General features: G+C 35.4%; 1 protein-coding gene across 1 annotated transcript in view; it reads left to right on the top strand.

The window, feature by feature from the left end:
- LOC126248505 (protein purity of essence) overlaps positions 1–12,629 on the top strand; it is a 446,891-nt gene that overhangs the window by 359,510 nt on the left and 74,752 nt on the right. The window contains 2 exon segments of the mRNA XM_049949542.1: positions 613–824; positions 2,487–2,622. Of these exon segments, the coding sequence (XP_049805499.1) occupies positions 613–824; positions 2,487–2,622 (348 nt within the window).

Raw genomic sequence — 12,629 nt, 5'->3', positions numbered from 1 at the left:
AATTCATGTTGATTGAATGTTATCTAAATGTGCTGTAGTAGAAGAGTACTAAAGTTTTCTAGAACAGTGAAGGAGATAATAATTCATGCCGATAGTTGATATTAATACAAGTATAAAGATATAGTGTCAGAAAATAAGTATTGAAAATATGCTAATATTGATAGTAGTAAATCATTTCGAAGTGTCACTCATCCCAATACCATGGTTTAACTTTTATATCAATTGAAATATGATTGTACTCATTATTAATAATTGAAAATATAAAATGAAGGTATCCAGTTGATATTGGATTCACATAATATTTACTACCTGAAGGTTTAGTTATTGCATTGGACGAGGCCAAAATATGTTTCAGCAGAATTTTTACTGGATTTGAACTTAAATAACCAAGGCTTGGATTTTAATTACTATTTCTCTTTGCTGTAAAACAGCTAGAAGAAAATATGAAGATCTAATCGGCACAGCAGCTGTACACATATAAAGAAGTCACTTGTGACTTTCATACAGCAATATAACTTTGTAGCATTCTCTAATTTCGTCTCTGAAAATCCATGAACAAAATATGTCTGCAAAATGTGAAAGTTTTCAGTATATTTTAATCTTTACCCGTAGGTACAAGAAGAGGTCAGACAATTACTGTGTTTATTAACTCGTGATAACCTTCAAGCAACTGAGCATCTACGTCAGATGCTGATGGATCGTATCTCTCTAGCACTTAGAGGACACAGAGCGAGTGTAGAACTTACCTTTGCCGTTCGCCATGAAATGAATTTGTTGTCTACTCTGGTGCAAAAAGATGACTCATGTTGGGAGCAGAAGATAAGGTATTAACTCTTATTACTGCATGGTAAATTTGTCTTCAGGTTGTTTTTTATAGCTTTTAGTATATTTGTCACTGGTTTGATGATTGACGTTTTGGCAAAGTATTCTCCAGTAATTTCGTTTTTGTGTAACGTGAACGTCAAACAAAACGGTAGCAAATGGAGAATGCTGACTTTAAGTAACTAAAATGTCAAGGAAGTCATTTAAATGACATGAATTTATGTATTATTTATTAAAAATATTGTGAAAGCTTCCTTTGAAGCACAGGTGGCACAGCCTCAATAAATTGAAATACTCAAGAGCAACATTTAATAAATAACATTAAAATATGGTGAATAGTTTAGAAGTGGATGATGTGTAACTAAGAATGGATTGTGTGTAACTAGCTACCTTCTCGTGTCCTGAAATTACCTGCACTGAAATAAATTTCCTGTTTCTACACTTACCCATCTGAGCTTCACCTTTTTTCTCTGTGTTCTGAGTCCTGACATCAAAACTCAAGTTATTGCATTTGACCTAACTCAAAGGTCTGATATTGACCACTAATAGCTAAACACTAAATTTCTCATTTATTAATGTTTCTGTCAGTTGCATATAATTTTAATGACAACTAGTTTTGAATATTTATGTTCATTTTCAAATTGCAGTAATGTTTGACTGTAACCTAATTCTAGTGAACAAATCTTTTGACTGTTGCATAGGAGTCATGTTACAGTCAAACATTTCTGTTGAAGGTAATGGTTTGCAAGTGAACACGAGCATTCAAAACTAGTCACCATTAAAAATTATATGTAACAGTAATGGAAACACATATGAATAACAGAGTTACTGATAGTCTATGCCAATGCAATTTTGGATACGCATACACATAAACACTAAATGGTCACGTAACCTACAAGATCAGCTGTGAGAGCATGAACAAAAAAGAAAAAAAATACTGTAAAAAAGTCACCATAGAACCTGATGAACAACATGACACCAGTCATTAGAAGTAATTAAATTAAATTCAATGTGGCTCGGTTTCTCAGTAGGTTAGTTTTATACTCGAATCCTAATGTCCAAAATCAATCCCCAGTTGGTCTTAGGTGTTTTATGTCACTAATCTCTCTTGTTACCTCTGTCACTGATTTGGTGATGAGAAAAAGTGTGAAGTAGCACTATGGTAAAATACGAATGTTAAACTTTAAGTCCCCCTATAACTGGCTGGGTAATTTATTTCAAAGGTCTAAGGAAGGCAAGGACATATCACCCCCACATAGACCATATCTATTAAAGCATTGTGATATCCAAACCAGCTTTTGTTTTGAGGGCAGCTTTGCTTTAAATATGATTCACAGTAAATGGTAATATTTGATGCCTACAAAAATAAGGAAAAATTACCAAAAAAAATCTGGTCATCCAGTAAAAATGAGGAAAAGAGAGCAATATCAAGTACCATAAAATATTTTGAATGAAACATCATTTGAGTTGGAGGAAGTGCAAGATAAAACAGCAAACAAAAAACATTCAAAATAAAACACTATTAGAATAAACGTATAATTCTGTGTGTGTGTGTGTGTAATCAGTAGTTGAATATAGAAATTATGTGTCAAGCTTTATTTTGCTTTATTGACATGTGAAAATAGTCATAAAAAGCTACATAAGCTGCTATGGTTTTGTTTTAGGTGTGTGATGCAGCTGTTCATTATTGCGTGTGAAGATTCTCATTCACCTGTTGTCATGCAATCTATTATTCTGCCATGTCTCAAAATGCTTCAGAGTCTCATTAAACCTGACCAGCCATTATCCAAAAAGAACAAGGTTGGTCAATAAAATATGAAAAGTTTATTATTTCTCTATGTGTAATGTTAAAATAAGCTAGGAATTTGTTAATTAAGGTTGAAATATTAATTAAGGTTGAAATATTAGATCTTTTTGGAAAGTGCTTCAACAAGGTAAACAACATTAGTGTGATTTTTCATACACCCCTACATATTAGCAGGTAAATTATGTGTTGTCCATAAAATTGACTATCTTTAATGAAATTTTGCAGAAAATAGCGTTTTCCCCTCTTCCTGAGTAAAAACATGTCATAAATATGAGGATGTCGGTGATGGCTGATAGCTATTTAATGTTGAAATTAGGTACTGATTTTATCATCAGCCATATAACCTAGTTTAAAGTAACAGTTCGCTTCATGCATCAAGAAATGCGACATAGAGGTGCTTTGTGTGTACTCGATGCCAACCTAAGCTATTACACAATATTATATGCTGCAGCATTGTGGCAGTCAAGGCTGAAAGTTGTTTTTCATTACCGCTAATGTGTGCTTTTGTAACAAAATTCCATTATTGAACATGTAAATTTAGTACATTATTTAAATTTCAATTGAATACAATATTCCAGCATCCATCATATGGTAAAAGGAGGACAAACTGCAGAACTATCACTATATATACTCAACTTGTTGATGGATACCAACTTTGAAAATATTATTAAATATTTCGATAATTGTTAAGAGTTTCTACATTCAGAGAAAAATTTGTGCAACTATTTATCAAGTCACAATTTGTCTCGTTGCATGTTTTTCAGTCATGTAGCTGTTTTGCACAGCTCTTCAAAATTCACAGCAGTGTGGCACTACCGTTTTCTCTCAAATTCTTGGGAAATCTCAAGTGAGGACAAAATTCTCTCTCTCTCTCTCTCTCTCTCTCTCTCTCTCTCTCTCTAGCATATCCTAAACTTGATGACAATTGTATGCTAATGTTCAGAGGTGGACAGAAATACGGAAACATGGTGAGAAATACATGCTTGAACATATAATCGGATGCTAGATGCTAGCCAAGCGTGCATGTTGCACTGTTGTATTTGACCAGGAACGACACCTGTTTAATGTTGTCAAGACATTGCAAGTGTCATTTATGGTCAGAATAGTGTTCTGTGAAATTGTGAGTGCATAACATCGGAACTAAGTGAATCTGAACACAGCAAATTGTTGGTGCTCCAGTGGTGGGTTCTTCCATAACATGATGAGCTGAAGTGTTCAGTGTTTAAAGAGGCTACATATCAAACATTTAAGTCACATACAGGGAACACAGAAGAAACATGTTTACATCCCAAGAGTGAAACGTGGTGGGGGTTCGGTGATGATTTGGGCAGCCTCTATTGGAATTTCATGGGCCCCATTGTTGCATTACTGCCCAGGATTATGTGACCATATTGGCTAATCTGGTCCGTCCCATGGAACACTGTGTTTGTTCCCCAATAGTGATGATGTGTTCCAATATGACAAGGCCCCTGTTCACACAGCTAGCATTGTCCAGGACTGGTTTTGTGAGCACGAGGATGAATTGTTGCATCTACTTGGGCCACCACAGTCACCAGATATCAATATTATTGTGCCTAGTGGTCTACTTTGGATTGAAGGGTGCATAATGTCTTTCCACCACCATCATTACCACAACTGGCCGCTATTTTTCGGGAAGAATAGTATTTATCCTTCTGAGATGACTGGAAGCTGTTTTACGCATGGTAATGTCTTGTGTTTTCAGTTTTTCCATGTTTTTGTCCACACCTGCAATTTATGACTGAAAATGCCACAGTCTGCAGTGACTGCTGGTGATGGAGCCCAGGAATTCAAAACCACCAAAGGGTTTTATGCTCCTGATAAATCAGGAGTTTTTTTAAATACTGGAATAGCAGAATTTCGAGTGTAAAGACATTATTTTGAAACATGCATAGTGAAAGCATACAAAATGAAGTGGTCAGGTTTGCCAGCAAAGTGGCTGTCTTCTATTAGTAGCAGCTTTGAAGCTGTGAAAAAGAAGAAAACAACAGGGTTCGTTTGTTGCAAAGGACTGTGGAATCAGTTTTTGATGGCCAACATTCCACTCGTGAAAATGGAAAATGAAGACATTTAGCAGTTTATGAATGAATTCATTGAAGGTGAGCAGTATTTTGTTCACAATAAAAACATAGTTTTACCTTCACACTATTAAAAGTTAAACCATAATACTTAATCAAGTAATATATTTTACTCTAGTGTAATATCAAATTATTTGGTAACAAATAGAATAACTGTTCCTTTTTGGCTGATGGTAACATCCCACATGCAGAAACAACGAGGAAGAATATTGTGCCTTTAGTACAATGATGACGGAAAAATAATGTAGTGGAACAGCTAGCAGGTAAAGATTGTATTAGCTGATAACAGAAGAGGCCATGTGTTTTTTGAAGACAGTTGATGTGTGAAACAAGTAGAAACATTTTTTAGCTAGTATACAGATTTTCAAGACAGCAAATTCAACACAGTGTGCTCATGCAACCTTTTCGGGTTGGGGGTTCCTCTTCAGGAATAAAATATACAGTATGATAAAGTGAAAACAATAGTGATTTACAATGTTAGATTCATGAACAAAAATAATTTGTTGACTCTTCGAAAACAATCATAAGTGGTTATCTAAAATACTTTAAGTGCTGGACATATAAATAGAATGTGATAGTGACCTTTTTTGTGAAGGAACTTTGTTAGTGCAATATTATAAAAAGCTATTCAAAGAGTGCTTTCTTGAACATAAGGAAAAGGAAACATTTGTACATTTTATTTTTACAAAAGAAAACAACTGAGTTTTAAAGGATTTTTGTCTTCCAATTTTGACACATTCAAACTCATGGCTATCCACAGCAAATTACGTGGCAGAATATTTTGAAAAAATAATTGAATTCTTCCACAGTGATAACCTATGGGATGCAGGCATTATTCACTGGCAAACAACAAAGTGAATCACTTTCTTCTGGAGACCATGTTCTTTAGAGTACGTGCCAGTGACTTATTTAATGTGACTGTCTGCTTCGAAATAAAATGCTTCACAAGAACTTTATACAAGAGCGTGAAGAATGTTTCAGTATTGTGGATGAAGGAATTTTTGCTCATGAAACAAATAAGATTTTTAAAAGATAATGAAGTTAAGAAGGATTAAAGCACAAAAGGTTGCATCTTCGGATGAGATTTCAACTGTTTTCAAAACCTTGGATTCATGTTTTAACTGAGATATTAAGCTTGAACCCCTTTAATGTAGAAATCACAAGGATCTTCCACTCTGTACCTGGAATGACTGGCCCCGCTAGTGCGGGTATTCTGAAAAGGTATAAATCTCTTCATAATTTTGTTGAAAATCAAATGTCTGTGCAATCAGGAAATGTTGGCATAGTCAAATGTCTGCAGGCAACAGGAGATGTTAACCAAATGTTTAATTGTGGCATTGAAGGCTACTTAGATTCAGTGTTACAATGTAGACTATGAGGGGTTATTTTTTAATTGTGTTGACAGATCGATGCCACAGTCTCTCAGAGGGTAACCTAGAAACCGTGTCAGTACTATCATTTGAAAAACTACCTGCAGTGGGCTAAAAAACTACGCTCTGATGGAAAAAGACACACCACACTGGGGGATGGGATGGAAATTGGTGTATGTGATGTAAATGTGTAGACAAGCAAATAACAATTTCAGAAAACTTGGATGATTTATTCAAGAGAAAGAGCTTCACAAATTGAGCAAGTCAATAAAATTTTAGTCCATCTCTGGCCCTTATGCAAGCATTTATGTGGGCAGCATTAATTGCTAGTGGTGTCATATTGTGCCAAATTCTATCCAATTGGCATGTCAGTTTGTCAAAATCCCGAGATGGTTGGAGCACCCTGTCCATAATACTCCAGATGTTCTCAATTGGGGAGAGATGTGGCAATCTTGCTGGACAAGGTAGGTATTGGCAGACACAAAGACAAGTAGTATAAACTCTCTTAATGTGCAGGTAGGCATTATCTTACTGAAATCTAAGCCCAGGGTGGGCAACAAAACAGGGCATAGAATACACTACTGGCCATTATAATTGCACTCCCTTAGGGGTTGAATTTCCAGAAAAACTGAAATATTTCTAACCTAGAAGTCCAGTACCAATTGTCATAGATGTAACCTTAAAAATCCTTTAATAGCTTTCACCCACTATTTTACTTCCTTGGTGGTTGAATTTACAAAGATATTAAAACCTGTATTTCTTATTTTCTGACGGGGAAACCAAATACCAGATTTCATAGTTCTAGTTTCAAAATTCCCTTAACAGTGACAAACTTCCAAAAAGCCTTTCATCCTCTATTTCACCTCCTTAGAAGTGGAATTTCAAACAATCCGTTCTGAAACGATTCCTACAGTATAAGATCTGCACCCTCTCCAAACTTCAAGTTTCTATCCTTAGCAATTTGGGCTAGGCAATGATAAGTCAGTGAATCAGTCTGACCATATTTCACGCCCTTAGGGATTGAATTCCCAAAAATGGTGACGTGTTTGTTTTATTTCTAACAGAGAAGCCAAATATAAATTTTCATAGATTTAACTTCAAAACTGCTTGCACAGTGAAATATTTCCATAAAAACTTTCATCCTCCTTTTCACCCCCCCACCCACCCCCCACCCCGCCACCCCCACCCCCCCCGCCAGGAGTCGAATTTTCAAAAACAGTGAAACATGTATTTCTTTATTTGTAACTGAGAACTCACAACCATCACCCCCTAAGGGTTGGAATTTCGAAAAATCCCTTCTTAAACGACGCCTCCAGTAGAAGATCCAGACCTTCTCCAAGTTTCTATTTTTAGCAGTTTTCGCTGGGTGATGACCAGTTAGTCAGGACATTGCCTTCTATATATAGAAATTGTGTATTTTGTGAGAGGAAATGCTTCATCTACAACAAAACAAAAGTTACAGGTTTAGATCCTGGAAGCACGAGGAGCCTCGTGGCAATACTTTACTGAGAAAACTCTTGCAATCATGCTCCCCAATGTCAAAAATGATGAAAATAATCCAGTTGCATATATAAACAGTTGAGACAACTATGGGTTGGAATTATAAAATGTTGATCAAGATTTAGCATTAGCTTCAACCCAGATGTGCTTTCTGTTTTGCACAAATAATCAATTGTTCTCTTACAGAATTATTGAGTTGATGTTGATAAGTATTCAGGCTGCAGATGCTTCGAAATTGCCTTTGCTGTTTAAGCCACAATTCTTCTAATGGTAGTGTATCCTCAGATAAAATAAAAGGAAAGTAGGATATGTATTCAACTCTTTGAACACCTAAGGCTGAGTTCACATAAGTGGAGTGTTTGTGAAAAGTGAGCTGCATGGTGAAGTTTGGAGAAACTCCTAAATTTCTCTTATTGTTGGCATGTTGCATCGTGCTTCTTTTGACACAATCTAGCAAATAAAAAAATTCCATTGCAATTATGACAGAATCTGATACTGAGTTTTTTCTTAACACAGCAGTTAAGGTCAAGACACATAAAATAACTACAAAAATTCAAAACTATGAGATTTCATTGATTGACTGTTCCATCAGTTCTGGATAGAATATTTTGTACATTATGAATGAAACACATACAATACCTGGTGTGATTGATCAGAGGTTGAATACTGAGAAACATGTCTTAATACAATCATTTTTTATATAAAGACAATTGTGTTGTAATTTGTGAATTACCATATTGTGAACATGCATAACAAATTAAATAACGAAGGATAAGAATGAATCATTGTTTGCAGCATGCGTATAATTTCTTACAAGGTGTGACAAATGACACTGTTCCCACACTCATTTTATGAACAAGCAACATTAATGGTGTCGATTCCTTGGCATCATATGAAGTGAGTCACAGGATCTCCTTAGACAATTATGTTATTGGAAAGAGTGATACCTAAATCAGTAAACCAACAGCCTTAAACAAACCATGATCAGTAAGCACTGCTTTAAAATGAATTTTTGAATAGTGTGAGGAAGAGATGGCAGTAGCAGATTAATTAGTTATACTATGTTTTAGAAGAATTTACAACTACTGGAAATAACAATAAAAATTTTACAGTGGAATCAACAAAATAGTATGTAAAATGTACAATCAAGACCTTCACTGCATGAATAACCATGGCGCTGAAGTAGAGTAACTAAACATGGTTTTCTGAAATCCCTTCACCAAAGAAAATGAAGTAAATGTTCCAGAATTCGAATCAAACAGCTGTCAATACAAGTAACTTACAAAAGTAGGTATCCTCGGTGTAGCAAAGCAACTTGAATCACTTACCAAGGCATGTCTTCTGGTCCAGATAGGTTCTTATCAGAGTATGCTGATATCATATACAACCATTAGCCCAATGAAAGATCATGTGTCTAAGGACTGGGAAGTTGCATAGGTCACACCAGTATATAAGAAGGTAAATAGAAGTAATCTGTTGAATTACAGACTAGTATCAGTGACATCAATTTGCTGTAGGATTTTTTAAAATGTTCAGAAAATATTGTTCTTGTGAAACACAATGAGCTCTTTATTCACATAAAGTAATGAATGCTATCCAACAGAGAATATCAGATTGATTCCATATTTCTAGATTTGTGGAAAGCTTTTAATATAATTTCTCACAAGCAGCTCCTAATCAAATTATGTGCCTAAGGAGTATCATCACAGTTGTACAACTGGATTTGCTATCTCCTGTTAGATAGGTCACAGTTTGTAGTAAGAGGTCATCGAGTAAAACGGAAGTGATATCTAATGTTCCCCAAGGACGCGTTGTAGGTCTTCTGCTGTTCATAATCCATGCACATGATTTAGGAGACAATATGAGCAGCCCTCTTAGATTGTTTGCAGATGATACTGTTGTTTACCATTTAGTGAAGTCATCGGAAGATCGAAAACCAATTGCAAAATGATTTAGACAAAATATCTGTGTGGTATAAAAAGGGGCAATTGACTCTATGTAATAAGATATATTAATCTGCCTATATTATACCTGTCCAATCCCTTCGGAAGTATTGATGCTTGTATGGTATCCTTACCCGATAGGTTTGATGTAGGACGTCAAAGAAGTGCAGCTACTTTTGTATTATTGCGAAATAGGGAAAAAATGTCACGTATATGATAAGAGTTCAGTTGGTAATATTTAAAACAAAGGTGTTTATCATTGCAGCGAGACCTTTTTGCAAAATTTCAGTCACAAAATTTCTCCTCCAAATGTGAAAATATCTTATTGATGCTCACCTACATAGGGAGAAATGATCAATGTAATCATTCATTTCCGTGTCCAGTCAGCTATTTCCAAAAAAATAGCAGCTGCGATAGCTTTGTCATTTCCTTCGTAACATCAACGTAATAAAATAATAGGATTCAGAGCTTGCGTAGAATGATTTGAGAGTTCATTTTTCCCTCAGGCTGTGAAAGAGTGGAACAGTAGATAATTAGTCTGAAGATGGCATGACGAACCCTCTGCCAGATGCTTAACTGTGAACTGCAGAGTATTCATGGAAATGTTGATATACATGCAAATGGAATGGCATATGACAGCTTATATTTTGCCTTATGTAACACTTCAGATTTTGCTGTCCTCTTTTCAGTCTCACTTACAAAATAACTGGCACTGCATTGCATCTCTCTGTCTTACAGCTGACATATTTCTTCTTCTTACAGCCACGTTTGTGGCAGACTCAGAACATTTCACAGTAAATGTGTCTTCAAGCTGGTGGCCATCTCTCTGATGTATTGCCCAGAACACGGCATGCTGTCCAGAACATGGCATGCTTTAGTTATAGAAATAGTGAAATCCAATTTAACATTCATTGCTCACTATAACATGTGACAGTTGTTCAACAGTATTTGAACAAAAATAGTTACTGAATGTTTTGTGACTGGTGATATTAGTGCAGGCAAGGAAAATTGAGCATACTGTATATATCCAACTCTGCCACTGGATATGTGATTGTCAATCTCTAGTTCTAAAATGAAAATAACTGTTAATGCAATGTTAATCAAAAATGTGACTGTAACTGACTTCATAAAGCACATAGAAAAGAGAAACACATACCAGAAACCCACACATCATCGAGTGTGGCACATTTGAGCCCATCATGGCAGAATACCAGGAGTATCACCTATTTACTCGAGAGCTGAAATACTTATGGCTCGTCTTCCAGTGTTAAAAATAATTTCGATGTGTTAGCTAGATTTTGTATGCATCCAGGTATGACCTAAAATGCAAACTGGCCAGCAGTTATATTTTTCACTGTGAACTTAACAAAATAGGTTGGTAGTTTACTTAATTTTGAAGTAGCATAACAACTACAAGCAATAACATAGGGCGCCAGATCATTATCAAGCTGCAATGTCAAACTTCAGGTACAAAAGACTCAATTTTTTGTATCATATAGTTTCTGTGAAATAGAATGAGAAAGATGATTGCATAGTGGAGAACACATGTGAATCCAAAAACAATTGTTTTTAAATTGTTTATGGGAAAAGTAAAAATTTTACGGGAAACTAATGACAGAAATGGATGTAGAATTGGTTCATTTGCATAAAACATTAAGTTTACTGAAGCCAGAATGCAGTCGTCATCCAAAGAAAACATGGTGCCTCGTTACTTCTGTTGGCGTATGGCCAAAAGAATAACATGTTGCTGACATGTTTCTGTCACACCAAGTGTTACTTCACGTGACATGTCATGTCATGTCGTGCCGTGTCGTGTCGTGTCGTGTCAGTGGGTGCCCTGCGTCAGATTCTTCTTACACTTCACACATAGCACTTGACTGTGCACTATTTACATCTAAGAATTTAATTGCTGTGTGCTTAACTGAAATGTATTAATTGCTGTCACCAGATTTACTCAATGAAAAATCTGCAACTGCAAGTTGATATTTTGGAATGAAAATTAAATACTGCTAATTATAGAAATTTTGGTAGGCACAGTAGCAGTTTATATTGTTAGTTTGTCGTGATTATGTATGCTATAATGGGCATCATAAAATTTATGCTCTAATATGCTGTTCTTGTTAATATCATGTTTTGCATTTATAATGATAGATTTGTGACGTCTAGATTTGATTGTGGCATCCTAAAATAACTCCAATTTACATAGAGTTGCTTCAATAGTAACGCCCCGACTGGGTCAGCCAGTAGGTTCAGAAACATTTGTAATATGTAGGATATGCTATACCACTTCTACAGAAAAGTCCTTCAGGCCTAAAACATCACACACATGTGATGTGCATTGTAGCATTTGCATGCATTTCATATTGCACAAAATGGAGATGATATGCAACAAGAAGTACAAATTAATGAATTTGTACATTTAACATCAGATGTAAGGTGGGGATTTACTACAACACATTTTCCCCAAGTACCACTGAGAGAATAATTAACATTTGTACTGTGACACTGAAGAGCAATGTTTCAAGGAAATGACCCCAACTGTATCATCATGGGAGGGTACTTCATTGTGATGTTAGATATGAATCGAGTTGTGCAATATTTGGCTAAATTCTGTGTGACCTGTACCCCATACTTGATATCCAAGACCTTGCACTTTCTGGTTGACAATTAATAAAGGCAGGATTAAGTTAGAAAAAATCAGTAGTGCTAGAGAAATATTGATACTTAGTCAGATGAACAAAGGTCATCATTGTGTGTTTGAGACACATAAAGTATGCAAGAGGACTGCTTCACATCTCAAAATATCAGTGGTTTTCGAGAATGTTGCCAAATTCCATTCTTTTAGGTTATTTGAATACTTGGTATGCCAGGAGGAGCAAAAGTTTCAGATTTTCTACACATTGTAGTAGAATAATAAAAACCTGTCTTTGTTTCTTGGTCAGTTTTCATGTGATTTGTATTAACAACTGGTCACATATTTTTTTTATTATAATGCAGCTGGTACTTCACATTCTTAACCATAAACTTATGCTCACTGTGTGTATATCTTAATCATATTACTTCATTCTATGTTGTTTAAAATGAACAAGCC

Source organism: Schistocerca nitens, chromosome 3, assembly GCF_023898315.1.
Source record: "Schistocerca nitens isolate TAMUIC-IGC-003100 chromosome 3, iqSchNite1.1, whole genome shotgun sequence".
Classification (NCBI taxonomy): Eukaryota; Metazoa; Arthropoda; class Insecta; order Orthoptera; family Acrididae; genus Schistocerca; species Schistocerca nitens.
The sequence above is the reverse complement of the archived record's forward strand: the minus strand, read 5'-3'. Positions and strand labels throughout refer to the sequence as shown.